Raw genomic sequence first — 22,804 nt, forward strand, 5'->3', positions numbered from 1 at the left:
AAAAATATATAAATGTATAAACTATAATTATAAATATTATTATATATTATGTTTTAAATTGATAAATTATGTTCATAAATTTATAAATTGAAATGATTTAATAAAATAATTATCGTAAAAACTATAATCTCTGTAAAAACTTTTGTCTCTGTAAGGACTTTTGTAAAAATACCGACGAGAATTTAATTTCAAATATTTAATTTTTTATATATTTAATTTAAATATTATATATATGTAATATGTATTATTTATCATATATATATTTAATTTAAATATTATATACAAATATAAATATTATATACAATATTAATATTTTTATGTATATTTGGTATTTTTTGTGTTTATATATGTATTACTATAACTTCTGTAAAAGTCTCTGAAATGTAATACATTAATTGTCAGTGAAATATATGAATTGAAATTTTAAAATTGTACTGGTTTGAGAAACGTCCATGCGATACATAATACATTCATCATAATACAAATAAATAAATCACAAGAGAGTGTGTTATTTTCTTATTTGAAGATAGAATATTGTTTGTTACAGCGCAAATCACGTAATATTTTGCATCATTGTGTAATTCAATACTTATAAAATTCGAGATGCTTAGCATATTTAAGAAAATAATTACAATAATTATTATTTAGAATTATTAATTACTCCCAATGTAGTTTAATTTTTATCATTATTGCAAATATCTTTAAAAATTAAAAATTTTTTACTGATAGTTGAGACGTTCTGTTTCAAAGTGAATCAAGTCTTAAATTTTAAGTTCTAATTCGATTCTTGCCTTAATTAATACAGCTGAAGTTCTGAGGTCGTAACCTTAATTTAAGTTCAATTTTTTGTAACAGTGCTGAATGAGAAATCCTTTGATAGCCCAATCAGAGAACTAATCGGAACAAGTTAATTTTAAATCAAATTTATCTCGATAATATATAAATATTGCACTTTAGAACTGAGTGTCTCAATTATATAATTGTTTTATTAAGTATCTGCTTTAAAAATGAATAAAAATATAATATATAATAATAATATAATAATATATAAGTAATAGTGATATTATAATATTATTTTTATTAAAAGTATAGTTATATATTTCTTTGTAACTGAAAGAAATGGTGCACGCAGCGCATGCTGGTGTGTCTAGTAAAGTAAAAAATAAGGAATGTGGATTATTATTTTATTAAAATGATAAAAACGAGACGACAATCGCATCGAACATTCATTTATTCAACATTACATCAAGATATAGTACATGTCACACATTTTATTAATTAAAAAGTAATCCCACAACATTTGTTCTCTAAATTAGAGGTAAAGGTAATTCGCTAGTATTCAGAAAGAATAACTATGCTATAATGCTAGTCATAAGAGTTACGAAAAGTTTTTTTCATGTAAAATACATAATTGTATGAATTATAAGAATTGTACGAATCGAGACTCATAAATAAAATGCTATTTCTCAATTGTGAAAAAGAAATTTCGAAGTTGACTGCTTTAAGAAATTATCACAGATTAAGCTGTGTGTAACAGGAAGACACAGTGAGCAGAAACTTCGACGAAGAATAAAAGCACTTTTACACATCTATTTGTATCATAAATTTGTAGCTAAATCAAACCCATTATCGTAATGGTCGATGAATAGGCGTCACTGCATGTGGAGGTACCTGAAATATTTCAAGATTTATTAAAAGTGCTATTAATATTATTTATTTCTTTTCAGTCGCAAGATATCGTTGAAATAGAAATTGTTTCAAGCAACGTTAAGTGATAAAATAAAAATAAAATTGTTTTAAATGTGTAAAGAGTTCTATATATATAATTTATCTTATCATATATTATATTTTTTAACATTTCTAATGTAATTTTTATTTAATAAATTGAATTGATCAAGCAAACTTACCATTGCACCAATACGAGACAAATAACGATTTCGTATACTAATATCGGATTGCGGTTGCATCAAATTATCGGGCACAAAATCCGACGTGCATTCCGACGACAATAACTTTTCTCGTTCCAAACTTTCAGGCGTGCATCGAAGTGACTCATATCGTTCTCTTTGTCCGGGCGTCATGTTGAGATAACCACCGCTTGTTGCAATGTCCGAAACCCAGATTGCACCGGCGGTTATCAGAGAAACTGTTACAGCAATATATTATTCGTAAAAATTTTCGCCGTGTTAAACGCATTGATTGCTTACTCATGAAAATATTTACCCCAGAGCCAACCGAGGAAAAACATCTCCAGCATTAGATATCCTCCTTTGTCGACAATTATGCCAGCTAAAATCGAGACCACAGCAAGGCCCAAGTTTTGTACAGATTGCGCTCTGCAAAAACAAATTGTACATCGATGTTGTGGATTATTACTAATTGAGTATTGTATTTTGCAGGTAATGACCGATGAAGAAATGCTTACATGCCATAAGCGGTACCGAGTTGATGCTCCGGCGTGACGAGAGCGATCAAAGGCCATAAACTGCTGGCCAGCATGGAATATGCCAATCCCATCAATGCCATGCATGCGTAGGGGCTCAAGTAAGAGAATGCGAGCAATCCGTGCGCGAGAATCGTCGCGCAAATACTTATAAACACCCATGATACATTTTTGCCGATTCGGTCCACTAAATATCCCAAGAGAGGCGATGCTACTGCGGATATCGAATAAACAAGAGAATTCACTGTATTTGCGGTGGACGGCTCGTAATCGTACTTCCTCTCGAAAAAAACTCTGAAAAATAAAATTGAGTTTTTTTTTCGAATACGTAAAGTTATAAGTATAAAATTGAATAAGAATTAATTTTTAATTTTAAGATAAAGTAAATTATTTTATATAGCTAAAGCTTGGAAATGTACTGAGCTATTACGCTATCGCTATACTCACTTTCCTAAAGCGATAAAAGGGAATATTGCGACGTAATAAGCGATGCAAATGAGTGCGATCAACCAAAAGATCGGTTTAAAATCCTTGACGTCTTTCAAACTGACGGCTTGTGGTTCCTGGCCCTCTCCACGTCGTAATAATCTTTCGGCACGTTTGTCCATAAGACCCAATACACAAGCACATATCATCGACATTACGCAAGTGCCGGCAGCAAGAAACAGAACTATGCCGATGCATTGTGGACCTTTGTAGTACTGAGATACGTACTTGTATACCGGTTCCATTACCAAAAAGTTCACAGTAGAGCCTACTCGCGCAAAGCTCAACTGCAGTCCAAACACCATATTTAATTCTTTGCCCTTGAACCAAAGAACTGCATAACTGTTCTGGGCAACTGCCAACGATTCCGCACCGATTCTATGGAAAAGAAATAGTCCTTTATTTTGTGATTTTATATAAAAAGCATACAACAGTGCTAAAACATTCTGTATAATATGATAAGAACATACCCAAAAACAAATCGACCTAGCATCATCAGCCAAAATGCATCAATCATGGCACCACTTGCAAAAATAATCTGGCCAATCAAAGTAAGCGTCATATATATCACAGTACCCAATCGAATTCCAAAGACGCTGTCTAATAAGAATCCACCGATGAAGCAAAGTATAACATTCGGCCAAGAATATATAGAGTAGAGTAATACAAATTTGCTAGTGGACATTCCTAAATCATCTTTGAAATTGTCTTGTAATGCTCCGGGATTGTCAAAACAAAAGTATGACCCTAAAATAAAAAATATATAGGTTTAAGTTATTACTATTATATTAACAAAAGAAATTTATATTAAAATTTAAAAGCATATTTTTAAAGAAGAAATATGTCGCATAAAGAACAGTATATCTTTCCAATCAATTAAATTAGAAATGCTAAAAGAAATAATGTTCATAATTCAGCACGAATGCTGATTATGCATGTATAATTTCATTATGTGTCAAGTTCTAATGTCTCTTACACAAGACATAGCAAATGGTGAGAAAAATAGAATGATAAACTCACAAAGAGAACATTCATGATATACCTTATCTAAGCAATGCCAATTTTTTTTCTATATAGCCAGTAAACATACACAGAATGTGATTTGACTATCTCAACTTGCCAAGTCGTCCTTTTTTACTTGTTTATTTTTCTCCATATCAAATTTTAATTATTGAATTACAGAATAATATTTTGATTAATGCACAAAAAATAGGCAAAAACTAAATATCGCTACTATGATATTTTATAAATATAGATAAATGTGGCTATTTAATTTTTGTACATTAAACACTAGAGAAAAAAATGTTTATATAAAAAAATATTTAAAAAATATGACATAAATGAAATAATATGATAAAATTAAAAAATTGGACGGTTTATTTAGAGTGAAATGCATATTTGAATAAATTATGAATTTCAGAAATGCAACAATGGATCTCGCAAGAACCAATAAGATAAGATCTTGCATCTGGTTTGTTGCATCGTTGCGATAGCAACTCATTCTTTTAACAGTGACACTGTTCCGATAGCGACAGATAAGGAGTGACGCGCTATCGTGTAAACCACGCATCTACGAAGTTACGTCAATTCGTACCAAATCCAAGCAGACACATGAGCGCCAAGCCTAAAAATCGGTAAGGTGCTTTCTTGGGGCTGCAGCATCCTTGCAAAGCTATTTCGTCCTCGGATCTATCTAAGGTGCTGCCAGAATTCTCTGCTGTGTCTCCTTCCATATCTGTTGTTGTGGTCTGCTGCTTTGTTGTTCGTGGAATGTTAAGACACAACCACTAAATATCGAATTCAGAGAGTAAAATTGTCGACGACGCGATATGACGTAGTCGTACTTTTACTTTCACATTGCACGATTGTACAACAGGATCAGCAACGACCACAGTCGATGAACGAACTCCAATCGACTACTTCAACTGCCTTATTGAGCAGCCAAAGACCGTCATTGTTGATAATTTGTTAGCAGACGCGTATGTGTCATTCACTGTGGACATATACAACGCAACGCGATGTGGATTGATTGCGCATACGCAACGAAGTTACTAGAAAGGATGTGGTCGAGAAAAAAATGCGATACCAATAAGACGAGACAAAATCACTGGATTCTCAAATATTTTTCTATCAGGACCGTTTTTAGGCGCTAAAAAAGAATAATTCATGATTATACAAGTTTTTTAAGCAGTTTTATTTAGTTTTATAAAAATTCTATGCTAAGCATTTTCTTTTATAAAATTAAATCATTATTTGAATCTGTAAGTTTTGTAAAATATTAGCTTAATGCGTAAGAATCATTATTTCATTGTCAGGTAACTTTTCTTTCTTAAAATTAAAATTGAATCTTGTTTATAAATTATTTACTTTCTCAAGATTTTATTCTAAAAATTTGTTAAAATAAATTTTTTTTAATGTTTAACAAAATATGTTTCAGATTGAAATCTATAAATTGGAGTTTAAGGATATAACTTAATTTCAATGTATCATACGTGAAATTGTGACATCAAATTGGATTTTCATACATTTATTGTAAAAAGGTGACTTATTAGCTAATGTGATTGATTCTTAAAACTAGTTAAAATTCGAACGATTGATGAACAGTCAGATGATAGAAAATGGATGTGGTACTTTTAGTTATTTAATTCATTTTAACTGATAAGTTAATTAAACTTAACTAGTGACTTCTTCAGTAGCGCCTTCTTCAAATTCCAGTTTTACTTGGCAATCTTCATGAAGTCCTTCGACATCCACCTCTGACTCAGGTGCGTTCAGCATATTCAGTGTAACTTCCGCCGACTTTCCCATTAGGCTTTGATTTCCCGATGTCGATTGTTGTTTTGCAACTTGTTGCTGTTGAACTAGTGTCTGCTGTTGAGTTTGCTGGGGAAGAATCTGCTGTTGTCTAACAGACATTCCGGCTTCCTCAAACGTCTTTTTTTTCAGTGTAGTTCGAATCTGTGATCTGAAAGCAGTACAATTGCTGTAAGATTCGGACAGACTGCCTCTGAAAGGCAGCCTTTGAAAACTTACACCGTCCGACTCTTGATGTGCTCGCTTATTCTGTTCAATTCTTCACTGAAGGCTCTCACTGAGTGACGAAGCATCTCAATGTCCTCTTCAGTCCATTTACTATACACCCAGGAGAATAGGAAATTATGAAAAGAACGGATCTACAGTAATTGTACAAAGTTATAATCTGATAGTGTGGTCACTTCTCACAACTAATATAGACTTTTTTTAAATATATCTTTCCATACTTATTCTTATAAACATTTTAATTGATTTTTTAAGTCAAATTTTGAACATTTGGAAACAATATTCAGCAATTATAAGACTGACTAATACATGTGGTACAATAATTGATACAAAAATTTCCACATATTTTCTAGAAGTTTTTATTACGCAGAAAATTGATTATCACATTTTATTTTTGTCTCGAATAATTTGATACTGCACTTCTACTCTGTATTTTTTGCCATTCCTGAATAATATTATACACTATCAAAAAACACCTTGGTATACACTAACAAACAATCACCTTACATAATATTTTTATTGGTACCAAGCCTAGAATTCATATTTTTATCATGCAAATACTATTACATAGATTACTACTTATAGATCACAATAATATTATTTTATGTTAACTTACCCTGCTACTGAATCTGATGTTGGATGCAATTGCATCGTAAGTTCACCCAACTTATTAAAGGCTACACCAGCAGCAGTGAAGATCTCACCTACCTAAAATAAATGGTTTTTTTTTCTTTCTAAAAATTATATAAATTATCATGCTAAGTAAAATATCTTTTATTTATATTATAAATAACATCAAGAATATTAATCTCTGAGACTTCTTCTTTTTACAGCACTAGTTTTGTAGATATAATACAAATATAAGAAAATTTTAACGATTTCCCAACATTATTGATGTAACTGACTTAACCTAAAGATACATTATGTTTTCTTCTTTCTTTACTTGTATGAACTATAATGCTTTAAGTGTGGCATATTTATGTAGCATACTTGATAAAATTATATAGCATGTATTCAACATATTAACTGAATTATTTTATAATGTACAGATGCAAAATAAATTTGAAAACTTTTCAATATAATTTCACATTAATATTACTTGCATATGAATAGCGAAAAAATTGAAGCACGAAATATGAGTATAATGAGGCGGAAAAATGTCAAGAATCATTGGTAAGAATTTTTATATACATACCTTACTTGCAGAATTCATGTTAATATCGTACTGTTATTGTTGTTGAGTTTCGATCGTTATGACATGAGCGAACAAACTAGCGCTGCTAGTACGCTATTGCTGCCATCTCACGCATTGCTTACACGATCCTTGATTTACCAGTTGCAACAATAACTCAGCCGGTTATTCTATTTTATCATCATTGAATGTTTTATCATTGTTTGAAATTTGTTTCTTGAGAGAATAATTGTTTATAATATTACACTGCTTGATGTTATAAATTAAAAATATTTAGTATATTTTTTGAAGATTTCATTCTTTTTACATTTATTTGCAAAATTTATTTTACTTATACAGCTTATAAATATAAATATAAAATATGAATTACATAAATATAAATTACGTTCTATTATAATTTTTAATACAATATAGAATAGAAAATAAATTAGAAAATTATATGATGGATACATGCTTACTTTTTCAAATACATTATCATATTTTCATTATGATAATAATATACCGATTTCTTTTTTTCTCTTAGTGAGCAAATTGTCTGCTACAGCGTTATACATTTTAAACAACGAGGGAAATCGGCTTTTGTGCAGAAAATGCATATTCATTAATTTATTAATGTTCTAAGATTGCTGTTTCCGTTCATAAATCAAAAGCATGCGTCCCCAATCGTTGCCCTCGGTGATTGTGACTTTTTGAAAATCGCACCGCTTCGTCAAAATGTCCTCTATATGCTTCATCGGATCACCGGTATATTTCAATTCCTTTAATAGTGGAAAGTCCTCTGATTTCGCTCGTCGCAGTCTTCTCGACGCGTTTCTGTAACATTTCCAAGGCTGCGGTTCAATGACGATCATTTCCGCTAGATCGCATGCCTTTTGCAAAAATTGCTCCAGACCGTCATCGCCGTGATTCAGATGGATCCACATAGTGATAGAGAAACAAAACACCACGTCGAATCGTGTCTTGTGAACCTGCGCTAGATACCCCCTCAGCGTCTCGTCGCAGTCTTCGGACAAAAAATTCAGACACTCGAAGGTCACGCGATCCGGGCGCGGATTACGCTCGCGCGCTCTCTCGATCAGGGTTGGGTCCAGATCCACGCCGATTAAGGAGATCTCAGGCTGATCTTGGAGCAAGGCCTCTTCGAGGAAGTCGTGTAGAGTGTACGTGAGGTCCTGGAAAACGTGTGCGTCAAACAATCGTGCATAAAATTAAATATAAATATATAAAGTCTGGTGTGCGTTTCTTTTTAGTCACAGATTGCAAATTAAATTTAGTTATCAATCGAGTAAGTTCGATCAGCAATCGCAATTTTTCGCAATACTTCTCCATTATCAGTATTAAACAAATTGGAATATCGTAAAACAATTTTGAACTGAATTTTGCTCAAGTTAAAATTAATTGAAAAATAAAGATTTGTCGCGCTTGAGACTTGATTAGACAATACATCTACAATAATTTTTAAATTCAAATTAGTAGTTAAGTGAATTAGTTAACGTCATGCTTTCTTAATAGGCGGAATTCCGCCTCGAATTATTCGAATGATCTGCAGTTAAAAGGAAACGCGACAGTTGTGAGGCATTTCGTATAATTAGGAAAACGCGTCAGCTTTAATAGAAAAGGAGAAAGCGAGTGTGCGCGATGAACTTCTAACGGGGACAAAGGATCCCGGAAGCGGATGCCTGCTGTGCGAGCGACCTGAAAAAGGATAACTTCAGAATTAGACGCGCCGTTTGTAGTTTCGGATCACGAAGACCATCCCGTTTCGGCTGGCCCAGACCACCGACAGCTGCGCTACCGCTCTTACCCCGGCGTTACAGCCGACGTCTAGACCCGCGTATTTCCGGGCCGGATGAGCGACCCGCCGCCGCTGCCACACGCCACGCGGAAGTTGCCGCACGCGCTCTTCCGCAGGATGGAATTGGTAATAATTTATGAAGTTCCCGTGTCTGATAGCGCCCGGATCCGTTTTCACGCCGTTCCTCCCGCCGCCGGCTTCGTCGGTCATTTCGTATTTACAGAAAAATCTGCAACACGCAATGAATGAGGACGTTGTTACATGTGGGTATATTGATTTGGAGATGAATGAGCGCCTTCGGCAATTCCGAACGGTAACTTAATATAGTTCGATTAAAATGTTAAAATTGAAATATTAAAGAAAGCGGGACCATTAAAATTTTCTCATGGAGGAATTAATTGTGAACGTAATTTTATATTTCTGGACATATATATACAGAATGAGAAAGATTTTAAATAAATTCTTGATTTTAGAATTATATTATATATTAATTAATATATTTGATTTTAGAATTATATTATATATTTAATTCGAGAGGAATGAATTTCTATTCATTTAATTAGTAGTGTAATTTAATGTACATAATATTGGTATAATTCATATTGATATATAAATATTAATATAATTTAATACAATTAATTAAACAGTAATGCAGTGTTGCATACAACATCGCAATAGTATATGTATACGACAGCGGTGACGACAACCAATGGCGATGCCGACAAGTGATAAAGAGACAAAAAGCGTTAGGCTGAGGAGAAAAGAGAGGTTGCGAGAGAAGGTCAGGGGGACCTATCCAAGAGCGGAAGGATCAAGCGGTTAATTCGCTGGTGTCCGCGACCTAAATAGCCGCAGCCTTCGATCGACGAAGCATGGAAAACCATCGGTGGATTGTTTTATTGTTAGCTGAGAATAATCTGCAGCTGATAACTGTGGAAATAAAAAAATTAAAAAAAGAAAGCTGTCATTGCCACGCAGTTAGAAAAATATTGAAGAGACTTCTGGATAAGCGAGATATTGAAAGAGATATTGAAGTTGAAGAGAAGGTCAAATATTTTTGCAGACATTCGATAGTTTTAAAACATTTTCAACGAGCATCGCAATAATATTAAAACTATCTTTTTATGTCGAGAAAGAAATTTCATGTGTCAAAACATCTGTAAAAGAATCTGTAATGACATTCTAAAAAGCGATGTGTGTCATTCACAAAATTACTTATAATATATGAATTTAAATCGCAGGAAACATTTTATTCTTCTTTAGAATGGATAAACGGGATGAATAATCTAGTCAAATGTACATTGTGTGTATGTTGAGGATTTTAGTTATCACAACTTTACTTTTATTATCTGGGATTTACTTTTATTATCTTCATTTATTTTCTAGCTATGTTATTCTGTTTGTCAACGATATTCACAATCAGATTGATCTGAGAGACGAGTCCATCCGGTGGATAATCGTTATTTTATTTAGAAAGATGTTTTCACGAAGTCACGTAGCAAACAATAAGAACACAACGGCTTTACGCCGCAGGTTCGGTAAATATTGAATCCGGCGTGGCACGGCGGGCGGTCCTTCGATTTCTCGTTGTGTTTTCGTTGCCAAATCTTTCCGAGGTGTGTATTCTGAGGGTACGCGGATTGCCAAATCCGACCCGGGAGCGTGAGGGCACGGCACCGGCGCGTGTTTACACGCTCATAATTGTGTGCCGACGTTACCTCATTGCCTCGCGCGGCGCTAGCAAAATTTATCGAATTAAGGATTGGATTTTCAAACCTCCGCACACCTTCAACACCGTGGGAACTCGTAGGCGAGTCCGCGCGTTGCGTTTCGAGTCGCGAAGGAATTGCACGCTCTTGCGTAATCGTCTTGTCAGCGTTCGTAATCGTCGCAGTTCGCGCGAGGGAGGGGAAAAAGCGATCTAACGCTTTGTCTAATTACCTCGCCCCGATTCCGGTTCGAGGTAATTAGACGAATAATTCCGAACATGTACGGCGCGATTAACCGCAGTATTTCTTGCGCGAGATGATAATGATTCTCTATCGTCGATTGCGACGAATATTATGACCTGTCTGTATGCATCTGTGGATTGCATCAGTGACATTGGCGCTAATATGGCCTCATTTGCGTCACCAAGTGTCACACGCGTACACGCTGCTTGGAAAAAAACTACCTTAGAGAAATTCTAACGTCTCGGCTCTTGTGCATTAAAATATGAATTATTTTAGCTATCAATAATCGTATAATTTATAATTATGAATTTAATTCAATTATTAATAAAAGAAGAATGTTAAGTATTTTTCTTCGCTATAGATTATTGATATTTTATAATAAAATTGACATTGATTAAAATTTATACACATATATAAAAAATATATTGCATTATTTCGAATAATAATAATAAAAAAAGGTGCTATGATAAAAATATAAAGATATTTATATCGCGATATACTGTACAAATAAACGCGTTGAGTGTTATGTAGGTTCTTTCGAAACATAGACATTTCGGTAAGAGACTCACGCTTACAGGACAACGAACTCACATGTGTCGTCACACACGTGCTACATAAATGACGATCGCGATTAGTCATCTAAAATTAACATGGTCTTCGATCTCGAAAGGAAACACCTTAGGGGCACTCTGTGTCGCAATAAGCTGTCATCTTGGGCAATGCGCGTAAAAATCCCGAGGCGGTTTGTCTCACTAAAGTGTAAATTGGTTTCGTCGTAACGCACGTGGTTTTCGTAACCTTCTTCCTGCCATTAGTTTCCAAGACTTTCCTACTAAAAATTTGTAAATTACCCGTCGACTTACTATGAATAGAATCTATTCAAATCTCTTTCTCTTAATAAGCAAAGATTCGGATTTAAAAGAATTACGATAATAATCCGATAAGTGTGACAGAAGACACTATTAATTATCTTAAACTTTTCAGGTCTCCAAACTTGGACGTTCCACGATTACGGCTTGATATATTTTCCCGACAAAGCTGGCTCGAAAATACGTGATGTGCTTCCGTCGTACGAAAGAAGCGAAGGGGTAAACGTTCTTATGCTATTTGGCCGGACGAGAACCGGTCAATAGCGCGAAGGGGAAACCAGCTGCATGGACCTTTTTGCCCCTTCGCATCCGCGGTGGAAATCATAGTGGCAGCTAGCTGAGAAGTTCCCTCGGTAAGCAGGTAAGCAAAATACGGTCCCGGAAGTCGGCTGTAAAGCGATCCATTACCGTGCGCATCCGGCGCATTGAGCCGCTTTTTCCGCGCCCCATTCACGGCAAATCCGCTTTTTCCGGATTTTCGTGTTCCACGCCGGCAATGACAAACAAATCGACGCTGAGAGATCTCTCGCCTCCGGAGCGCTCGACAAAGGCGGACATCGTGTACGGGTAAGCCGAACGGGGCGTATCGGGGTGGATACGGTCGTTACCTTGATAAACATCGGTATTATCTCGAGAGCGGGGCTCGATTATCGTCACGTGCGTGTATCTCACGATTCTTTATACGGCACGGATCCGACCGTGATGTTTACCGCGCCAATGACTTAATCCTTCAATGCCGAATAAGGGCTTTGCCTTTCTTCGATTCGCGTCAAGGCGTTCTCTCGAAAGTACGATCGTTCGCCGTCGTCGGGCGAGTACACGAGCGATCTAGAAACAAAGTCTCAAGTGCAACTTGTAGACGTAAGTATATCTTTTTACTCCCTCGCGTAATTATCGTCCTTAATTGAACTGATCGAATTACATCAGCGCATCGAATTACAGATACGCTGCATCTGTTTAAAGCTACTTATCTCACTCTGCGCTCCGCAGAGACACACGCGTTATCTGCCTTCCTGTTTACATTTCGCCGAAAACACGGAGGGTAGCATTTATCGCCTTACGTAACATAATAATAAAATGTCGCAACGCCGATTAATCTTCTTAATTATCTTTTTAATGTAACGTTAAATATTTCTTTAAGATGACTCTTGCATTTCTGCCGAAATAATTCTTCATTACGGCATTATATCAGTAATTTTCAGCATATCTGTTTAATTTGCAACAAAAATTGATATTTTTATTTTGACAGTCGTATCTTCGGGACGTATTTTAAGATTTAGAAAAAAAATCAGCGAATTGAGCAGTAAAACGCACTATGTAGAGGCGCAAAATTGAAATAATCCAATATAGCTCAATTGTAAAATGTTATCATAAACAAACAACTTTCGCGAGCTGACGCTCGTGATTCTCTAGAAACGTTTACACATCTCCGTGGAATTCGTTTATGCGAACGCAGCACCGTCTGCTACCGGAAGCGGATCGTATAGCGGATGACGCGACTTCCGGGGCATTAAGAATTCCAATTCATCGCGGTATCGTCGAAATCCGTTTGCTCAGCCGCTTCCACTATTTTCGTTACTCATTGTCAGTCACCAATCCGGTTTAGACCCGTGTCGCCGTCCTTCGTGCAAGTCGTTTACCATTCTCGCGCTTTTATCAGGAATATTCTTGCTGCTTATCTGCCTCTCCGTAATTCGACGCAATTTTTCATCATCGCGATAAAAGGCGTCGTAGAAACGATGTCACTTTAGCTGACACTTTTGCACTTGATTCGCGACTTATGAGATATAATTTATTCTCGATTATGTCTATTTATGATGTTTTTTGAAAAGTCATGCGATTAGATGCCTTGAGTATAATTATGATGCTGCAGTATATATATATGTTAAATTGATGCACATCTTGTTTTTCTCAAAGATAAAAAATGGATATAGCACAGGCAAATATTATATTTGTAAATTCCGATACATAGAATTATTAGAGAAATATTTCAATAAATATTCTGCTGAATATTGTTCGACCTAGAATATTTTATCGAACATTCTGCTTAATATCGTTGAGCCAGAAATGTTAAAGAGAAACGAAATTAAAAGATACCTGATAAAATAATGTGGTATAAAAAAAGTTATTTGCGCAAAATCGTACGTTTGTTTTACGTTTGAGTGCTCAAGTACGTATTACTGAGATAAAAGTATTTGTAAACGCCGAAGGTTTTAGAGATAAATTGCAAAAGCAAAACAATTTCTTGCATATTTTTTTAATAATTGCTTCTCGCTGGTGATAAACAAAGGGATAAGCGGAGAAATATTCTTTGAAATAAGTTTTTTTTTTCAGAAACCGGTTAATTTTTCAAATAATCGCGCTAACGGTGTCGATTGCGATAAATCGTATGACGGGGATTCACTCATCGGCCTTCGATTGTTCTCAATAAATTCTCGTACATTCGACTTGAAGGGATTTATACGTATAACTAGGTCATCCAATCAAGGATACGCGTCGTGACTGAGATTTATGATTATGCATTACAGTCGAGGAAAACCTCGAACGATGTCAAGTTCGACTCCATATTTGCCTACCGTATTAAAAAAAAATTTTATTTATCACATAGCGAAATATTCGTTAAAATATTTTAAAGTACGAATAAAAAGATTGCACAAGCAATCATGGCAAATCTATAAATCTTACTTTTTAATTTTACGATTATTTTGTAATAAAGAGTCGAAGAAAAAGCTTATTGAATCGATTAAAAAGTTTCTTTGGATTTTTCGGTAAAAATAAAAGGAAAAATTTGAAGGAAAGTTATGCATACATATCTTCGAAAATCTAGTTTTTTACGTTTAATTTTTCATTAAAATTTGTGTAGGCAATTTAATTGTGGTATCGAAAGCAAAGAAATGTCTTTGAGGCCTTAACCTGAATTTCTGTTGATTATGTACTTTTGTAAGAATATAATTCACCGGAGAAATGTCCTCATTCTTGACGTCGCAATGTACATAGCGAAACGAAACGGAAATTGAACTGGAAATCTACCATTTATCACAACTTTTTCATTTCTGCTATTAAACGTCTTGACAGATAAGCCTCAAATGAAATATCTGTCAATAGTAGAGCGACGTCACTCGAGGAAAAACACCGTTTAAAATTAACTGAGCTCGCTCGCGTCGGTTATTAATATTCTTGAAGCTTAATTAGCCCTAATTTGTGACGTTTGCGCAAGACTAATTACCAATTAGGTGAAAACAAATCTTGCCGCAAGCAGGACTCTTACTCTCCGTCAGCTGGTGATTGATCCTTACGAAGGTATTGTAAATTATTAGCAGTCGACCAGCTTGCTTGTGTAAATCAATCAACTTAAAGAAATATGAAGTATATTCTCGATTCGCACGCAAATAGAAAGGCTCGGTGTGCGCTCATCTGCTTTTGTAATAGAATTATTTATCGCCCAGCATAATTTAATCATGGAGGTCGAAGACCGTTCTCTCTTTGCTAAAATTGCGATTGCATTTTATTTATTATTTCCTAAAATTGCGATTGCATCTCATTGATTATTTCAATTTGCGAGTTACGTAAATTCACGGCGGTGAGAATGTGAGAATATACGAGGCAATGTCGCTGTCTTTCTTGAGAGATGATTAACATTACAAAACTCACGCTGTATTTCCGTCACTGTAACACTACGCGCGTGATACTGCGTGCTTGCCTACGCTTGCGTTATATTAGCGACTCCCGTTGTTTCCCCGTGTGGACACGTGTGTAGAAAATGATGCAAGCCGAGACGCAGATGAGAGAAGCTGCGAAGTATTTCTTTATGCAAATGTTCTACGCAGTAAGTACGTAAAAAAAAAAAAAAAAAAAAAAAAAATGTGCGTTTATATTTCAAGGTGGAAATCTGGATCGCAAGGAGAGAAAGATTATTCAAGCGAAAATACATATTCTTTTTAAAAAAAATTGCGCAATTATGAAAAATGTACGATCAATTTTTAAAAATGCGTACGACGCTTAATATTTTTTATCTCACACTTGTTCTACCTAATTGGTCTTTTATTTTAATTCACTTTTACTCATCGCTCGTTGCGATAAACGAGAAAGGAGAGGTCTACATTTTTCACAAATGTTCGCGCCTTATCAGCCGGTATTTCTCCACGCCGTGTGATCGATACACCAGCGTCACTGATTAGCATTCAGAAATGTCTTTCGTGATCGCATAGATTGTACGTAATTTTTCGGCGGCTACGTGCTGACGCAATCGTGCTGCTGGTGTATGAATACCGATACTACGTGCGCCTGTTCACGTAAACGCTAATATTTATCGCGACATACGACGCCTCGATCGAATGCATCTACACTTCCGCGCGGATCTTATCGCGCGATATAAATACACACATAGGTGCATCCGATGACACAAAGGGATACGTCATGCTCATTTCGATACGTCATGCAATTTTTCGAATTAGAAATCACGACAGCGTGATCGAGACGTCACCGAGGTCATCGTGCGCTGTTGCATCACGAAATATCACATCATTCCGCGAAATATCGCAGTCATCGAATTTTCCAGATTTTTTCACAAATCGGAAAATAAAACTGCAACATTACGGAATCTTTTCTAAAAAAAAAAAAAATGCTTTTATTCATATGGAGCCGTTTTGGATATCTCGAATGCAGGAAATATAATTTTATCTCGAATCGATACTGAAAAAAGAACCGACAGACGCATGACTCTGAATGTTATCATAAATATAAATACATATTTTGAAAAAAAAAGTTATATGATTTGATGCAACGGCGGAGGAAAACGAGACCTTTAACATAAAATTGTTACAAAATCATACATAACTTATTTCTATGAATGCCAACGTTGTCAACATACACACATTATTTACATGTCATGCGCTGACGGAATCTCGTATCGCTTGACGTAATTTGCATTAATTAGCTTTAACGAATATCTTACTATTGACCGATCACGCTTAGAACTCAATCGTTGAAAGAAAATGAATTCGCGTGTGCATATTCGATACATTCTCGCCTTTCACCGTCTCGATTTAAATGGTGAGAACGTGGATTTTAAATCCGTCAAATGCTTGCACCCGTATAATTAATCACTCCGAGCATTTTCCATACAAATTATTGCAAAACTATTTGTCAAATAAATTGGAAAAAATTTGCTGCAGTCATGCACTTTCACGATTGTAAAAAGTCGAGTGTCGACCGGAAGTAGGATAGGCTCAAGTTTTTCTGCAATCACCCGCATGCACTCTAATTGCCCGCATTTTACATCTGTAGTGTTTTTCAATTCGATTTCAAGAATTTCGATTTTAAAAAATCAGCCACAAATGTGTTTTCTCAAAGATCAAAGATCCGATATTAGAATCCTGACAAAAATAAACTCTGCCTTTCCAAGCGCATATTCCGCTTTATTAGCCGCATCCTGTGTCTACATTTAAAGTCTACCATTTGCACGCTTTGTGTGTCCTGCTCCGAATTAGTTGGTCATGTATTTGTGTGTCGAAGCAATAATAGGTTGTCGACTGTGCGGGTCGCAGCAGGTCGGATCGGCAAGCACGGTCAGGTAGGTACATACTTTCTTAGCGACCAAAACTCTGAAAAAGGATATATGCATCCTGTGGCATTGCAATGCTCGCGTTCCTCCGTGTATTTTTGTTCGGCAGCTGCCGAGCCGGACGCGAAAGAATGCTCTTGAAAAGAGAAGCGGACAACACAAATCTGATTCTGTTATCCCGATTTAATCTCACCGCAATCGCGTGAAAATGTATTAAGCGGCGCGTTTAATACGCGGAGTGTCAATAAACGATAATGAAATATAATTAAGATAACGAGAGTAAAAATACATAAATTGCGTGACGGAAACTTGAACAGGTATCGTAAGTGATATTAATCAGTAATCTAAATAACAGACGTGCTATTTCATTGACGTATTGTTTAAAAAAGATCTCACACGTTAAATTTACATCCGGTCTTCAAGTTACACTCAACTTTTTGAAATAGCGTGCTAAAATTGTAACAATTCAAAAAATACGCAATACGCTTGAAACGATCCTTAAAATTTTCAATCAAAAGAATTTAATCTCTAATTTATTTTTATTAATTTTATACTTTTGTTGAAAAAGATTTTTTATAAATTTATCAAGTTTTTTTCTGATGTCCGAGCTGTTAAATTTAATGATTATATTCTGTGAGATTTTATTGTCAATATCGTCATGTTTGTCATGTTTTTTCCTTGTTAGTTATTTTGTTATTTCACACACGTTCCGTGAATATGACGTTGTTTTCAGTTTCGAGAACGTGCTCGACAAAACGAGACAAGTGTGCTCTCCTCTATGGCTCGTTTATCTTCCTTCTACAGCACTTCCTTCCATTATGTCGTTTCCGTGAGTTCATAGCGTAGGAAGATCCATAACATCCTCTCCCGCGTCTTCCTCTTGATCGTCTCGATTCGCAGGACTCATCCGTCTCCAAGTTGATTTTTTTTCTTCCCACCTTCTCCTTTCCGAGGCATCCGAGGCGCAAAGCGAAACAGCGGGCGAACCGGTTCGAAGAATTTTTCGTCGGTCCCGGACATTAGACCGGTATCTCTGCAAAGCGCAGCGCGTAGGCAGACAATCCTGCGCGCGCGTTTCGCAAATTGCGTTCCACGCAAGGCTGACTCGTTGTTTGTCCAGTCTAATCGTACAAGGTGTATCATAAAATCTGGGAGATCGGTATCGAGCCTGAATTTGCACCCGCTAGATTCTGTTTCGCATGCCACAGATAGTTCGCGGCAACGCATGCTCACTTTTGACGTATCAGTGTGAATTATATTCATAAACGGAATTTTATTGAAAAGGAAGTATCGCCGATATACGAATACATGCTGACTTGGATAAAACTGTTTACTCTTTTCAAACACGAATGTTCATCGAGAGAAAAATCTTGAGTGCTTTCTATATATCATCGATAGATAAAACAAGACTATTTCAAGAATTTTTATATACATAAGCGCAGTAATATTCCATGGGATTAAAAAAGTTATTTAAAAAGCGATTTCCATACTTTATATCTATCTATACTTAAGAACTATTTTCTTAGTTGTGCAATGTTTCTTTATCAAATAATTTTTGCTGTACAGTCAAGCAGAATATTTCAGTTGGTTTTGAAACTTTGCAAGGCTAACTGAAAGCGAGTGTATTAGACAAAATCAATGTATTCTATCGAGGACAGGGTCCTCGCGAAGGTTCCCGTATCGACGTGTCCTTCGTACCCGAAGCTCAAGAATATCACATGAACGGTGAATGAACGTTGCCGTTTAGCAGCTTCATTGTCAAATTTCGCAATCTTCACACGACCGCACTTCGGTCGAGGTCGTATCTCCCGAAATCCTGAGATTCTGATTCTGAAATTCACGAGCGTGTCTTGATTATTTTACACGAAGTACGTACACAGAAATCGACTTTTCGCAAGTTTTTTTTTTTTTTTTTTTTAACAAAACTAAGCTTTAAATTAAATTGATGTCAAGATATAGATATCAGTTAGAATTCATCGAGAACTCAAATTTCCTAGTTTATTTTAAGACTTCCGAAATATAAATTAATGAATCTTCGACGTTAGATTCAAAACTATACTTGGTTTCCGGCAGCCTGAATAATGAGCGAAGATTGAAGTCGCGTCCTCCCGCCAGCGAGGATAGAAGGCTTCTCTATCGGAGGAAGTAGCGCGTAATTTTGTGTCGGTGGGTTGCGACTTCCGCATTACGGTTCCTGTTTGCGGCGGCACAAGGAATCTTAAATCGAGGGCAGATAACAGTCGCTGGTAATAGCTACGTGCTAGCGTCTGCTTCACGACTTAATTCTCAATATGGTACTCCTTACGCAATCGCGTGACCAAAAAACCTCAAGAAATTGTTATTGTCTGATTATTCTTTTGCCAGTGCATATTCATGTGAAATTCTTAAATCACGCAAAGATAAAAACCGCAGAAATTGATTAAATGCCACGTCCAGTTTATGAATTTATTTTAATAAAAAATTCCGAAGAGAAAAACAAGTCGCAAATTTTTAAGAGTATAAAAAAATATTTTAGTAGATAAAATATATTGTAGAAAAATAAAATACACAATTTTTATATTTTTCAACAATGATGTTAAACATATTAGTTGAATATAAATTCATATAATTAGAGATTATATATCATGTTTTCGCTAAGACTTTTAGCTATTATTAAATTGGGATGAATTGACTGAGAGCGCAATGTTTAACAAATTAGCCTTCTATCATATCCATGAGTTCTCACAGTCTAAATAACTACCGGAAGACAAACCGGAAGTTTACATAAGGCGAGCTCCATGACATTATGTGGCGTAAAAAGAAAATAGACGTAAATATAAAAGACTGTGCAATATTACAATAATAGAATATACTTCAGTCTTTCGCCATCGCCAATACGTTTAAACAATATGTTAAAAAATAATATATGTACTGTTAACTAATTGAAAAATTTTTGTTTGCGTTTAACTGTACACAAAAAATGTAGTAAATTATTAAACACATAAAAGAAATTATAATTATACATTTTTTTACACCACACTTAATATTAACGCTTCCACAAACAGGAAATATTGTCTATATCGTCGGTAATAATTATATGGTTTCGACGAAATGGTTAAATTAATCGTCAGTCAGTTAAGTCGTACACAAAAAGCGATGAATTGCAATCGTCTATGATTATCGGCATCCGGTTTCTTGGCGAAACGATAGTTTCACGAACGGCAACGTGAAATGGGACAATTTTGCGCGATTGCATTCCCCCGTCTGTTTATTGCACATCGCGGAGTCACTGGACTATGCCATAATGGAAAGTTACATTAAATCGTGCAACATATTATGAAGACAGCGTGACGGTGCATGCGCGATACACAAAAGGTAGTGCTTGCACAGAAAAGCTTAGATTGCCATCCGCGTTCTCCGACTGGCCAGGTTACAAAAGATCCATGCCGCGTAAGTGCATTGAAGCAACGTGCGAATACTATGCGGAGTAAAATGATTTACCGTCAAGTAAGTGGATCAATGCAATGATTTTCTGTGAACTAAACTATCGACTGAAAATAATTTTTTTTGGAGAAATTCAGAGCAAAATAAGTTATTAAAAAATTTTTAAGAAATCCATTAACATTGTTATCTTGGAAAAAGATTGAAAATGTCAAAGCAAAAGTACGCCAGATTGCATTATGTTTATAAACGTATAGTAAAACTGTTTTATTTATTAAAAAATATTAAGTAGCAAGATTGCGTCAGATTACATTTGTATGTAGAAATGTGTATAGTTCGAAAATGCCAGTCGGAAAAAATGATCACTGTCATCGTGACACATGCAATTACATATTACATTGAAGTGAGCTATTGCGTGTATAAATCTTTTTCGTTTTTGAAGTAAAAGAAAATGATTTTTCATTGATGTAATTACATTGATGGATAAACTCTCAATGGACGTTTGGCCGTTCGAACCGCAGAACATCGTGCGATCTTGAATCAATGGCCTAAACTCTAATTTACATTAATGATGTGACATTTACATCATCGACACTGTTTCATTACTTGTTTACGTCTTATTTGTACAAAATGGTGTAATTTAGCAAGAGTGACATTTGTTAGTTCCTTTTCTGGCAGATAATTCTGTCGTAAAATAATCAAGAAGTCAATCTTTCTCAACAAAAGAGGAATTTCTTGAGATTAAATCTTAAAATGACAAAACGTCAATATAAAATATCGTTATGTATGGATAATCATTTATACGATAGAATAGATTTATACGATAGAATAGACATTGAGGCAAACGCTGTTAAAAGCGATGACGCGTTTCTTCTTTCGTTTCGCTTGTCCAGAAGCTTCATCAAAAATAGTTCTCGCCCTTGAAATATGAAATATTTCACGGTATTCTAGCGAATTTCTCGTTTTATTTATATCTGCCTTTTTATTCAATCTCTCGTGTTTTTTAAATTTTTATCACGTATAATAAGACGGAATCAGGGCTTTATATATTATATATATACAACTCAACTTTAAGCCCGTCATTAAAATATTAGAAGAATAATTTTATTCAAAAGTCTTTGTCAAATTTTCTTTGAAAGTTAATGATCTTTTAATCATCTTTTAGATTTCTCTAGTTCATTTAAAGTTAATCTTTCCTCAGCAAAAATATATATCGCATAAGATAAGTGGGTTTACATTTTTTTAACGCTTCCTTGTTAGCATTGCTTTCTCTACTTTTCAAAAAATTATGAAATTTGTATCTTGATGAATCATTATCTCCTAGAAAGAGAGAGAGAGAGAGAGAGAGAGAGAGAGAGAGAGAGAGAGAGAGAGAGAATTGTATGAAATCAAGAATGTTAAGTGCATGACAACGATATAAACGATATGTGCGAGATAAGGCGAAAGGATCTGCGAGGCACCTTCGCCAGTCTCTTCCATTGTTTTCCAATCACCGAACAGGATTCCGCATATTTCTGAATGACTAATTTATCCGTAATCATGACGCATAAATAACCACTGACTGAATCGGAGAGTTATATAGTGCTATTGCGCGATATCGTGATGATAATACCTGCTCGCTCGTTGATTGCGCCGAAAATTTTTAATGGCTTGATAAGCAGCGTATCGAAGCATACTATAGCTTGACCACCGCTTCAGTATCGTATTACAAGTTTCAAAACATGTGTGCGTTGCTTTAAGTACTTTCAAATAAATTAAGCTCAAAGAGATTCTTTGATAATAACTAAATCAAACAACTTGCTCAGAAAATTAAATTTTATATTATCGCAAAAGAAATCAGATTATACAATACTATTTATTTGTTCAGATTATATTTGTTATATCCATTTCTTATATATTATATCTATTATTTTTTGTTATAATATATAGTTTATTATAAGAAATTTGATAAAAAAAGAAATTTAACAAAGAAATGAATCATTTCGGTTTGTACATATCTGTGCGCCCATTTTATCGATCGACGATCGAGGATCTATTTTAGAAAC

At 35.1% G+C, this 22,804-nt stretch overlaps 3 protein-coding genes across 11 annotated transcripts in view; all 3 read right to left on the reverse strand.

Moving 5' to 3' along the window:
- Positions 1-1,213: 1,213 nt before the first annotated feature.
- Positions 1,214-4,979, reverse strand: LOC105679135 (lysosomal dipeptide transporter MFSD1). Its single transcript, XM_012378984.2, has 7 exons — positions 4,524-4,979; positions 3,400-3,676; positions 2,891-3,307; positions 2,426-2,737; positions 2,224-2,336; positions 1,908-2,146; positions 1,214-1,671 (listed from the first exon to the last, which is right to left on the reverse strand). Exons 1-7 carry the CDS (start codon positions 4,660-4,662, stop codon positions 1,627-1,629), a joined length of 1,542 nt encoding a protein of 513 aa, XP_012234407.1. The 5' UTR covers positions 4,663-4,979; the 3' UTR covers positions 1,214-1,626.
- A 461-nt stretch (positions 4,980-5,440) lies between these two features.
- On the reverse strand, positions 5,441-7,305 carry LOC105679034 (chromatin complexes subunit BAP18). Of its 2 annotated transcripts, XM_012378806.2 has the most exons (4): positions 7,164-7,304; positions 6,585-6,676; positions 5,963-6,061; positions 5,441-5,894 (listed from the first exon to the last, which is right to left on the reverse strand). In XM_012378806.2, exons 1-4 carry the CDS (start codon positions 7,179-7,181, stop codon positions 5,603-5,605), a joined length of 501 nt encoding a protein of 166 aa, XP_012234229.1. In that variant the 5' UTR covers positions 7,182-7,304; the 3' UTR covers positions 5,441-5,602. The 2 variants fall into 2 exon arrangements, with proteins under 2 accessions (XP_012234229.1, XP_012234230.1); XM_012378807.2 differs by lacking the exon at positions 5,963-6,061 and having other exon boundaries at positions 7,164-7,305.
- Positions 7,306-7,747: 442 nt separating this feature from the next.
- Positions 7,748-22,804, reverse strand: part of LOC105679147 (probable RNA methyltransferase CG11342) — a 38,015-nt gene continuing 22,958 nt past the window's right edge. For 6 of the 8 annotated variants that reach the window (XM_067349754.1, XM_012378998.2, XM_012379000.2 and 3 more), the window contains 2 exons: positions 8,965-9,184; positions 7,748-8,332 (listed from right to left, as the gene is read on the reverse strand). In XM_067349754.1, coding sequence (XP_067205855.1) covers positions 7,778-8,332; positions 8,965-9,165 — 756 coding nt within the window. In that variant the 5' untranslated portion in view covers positions 9,166-9,184 and the 3' untranslated portion in view covers positions 7,748-7,777. Of the gene's footprint in view, positions 8,333-8,964; positions 9,185-15,002; positions 15,018-15,427; positions 15,984-22,804 lie in introns of those variants that run through there. The other 2 variants (XM_067349757.1, XM_067349756.1) reach the window with 2 other exon arrangements.

The sequence above is a fragment of the Linepithema humile genome, chromosome 2 (genome assembly GCF_040581485.1).
Source record: "Linepithema humile isolate Giens D197 chromosome 2, Lhum_UNIL_v1.0, whole genome shotgun sequence".
Taxonomy (NCBI): Eukaryota; Metazoa; Arthropoda; class Insecta; order Hymenoptera; family Formicidae; genus Linepithema; species Linepithema humile.

Coding starts and splice junctions, on each gene's coding strand:
- LOC105679135 (XM_012378984.2), bottom strand. CDS start 4,662: ATGGAAGGAGACACAGCAGAGAATTCTGGCAGCACCTTAGATAGATCC. Junction 3,677..4,523: donor CATGTGTCTGCTTGGATTTG/GTACGAATTGAC, acceptor TTTTTATTTTAG/GGTCATACTTTTGTTTTGAC. Junction 2,738..2,890: donor CCTTTTATCGCTTTAGGAAA/GTGAGTATAGCG, acceptor TTTATTTTTCAG/AGTTTTTTTCGAGAGGAAGT.
- LOC105679034 (XM_012378806.2), bottom strand. Junction 6,062..6,584: donor ACATCAGATTCAGTAGCAGG/GTAAGTTAACAT, acceptor CTGGGTGTATAG/TAAATGGACTGAAGAGGACA. Junction 5,895..5,962: donor CACATCAAGAGTCGGACGGT/GTAAGTTTTCAA, acceptor TACTGCTTTCAG/ATCACAGATTCGAACTACAC.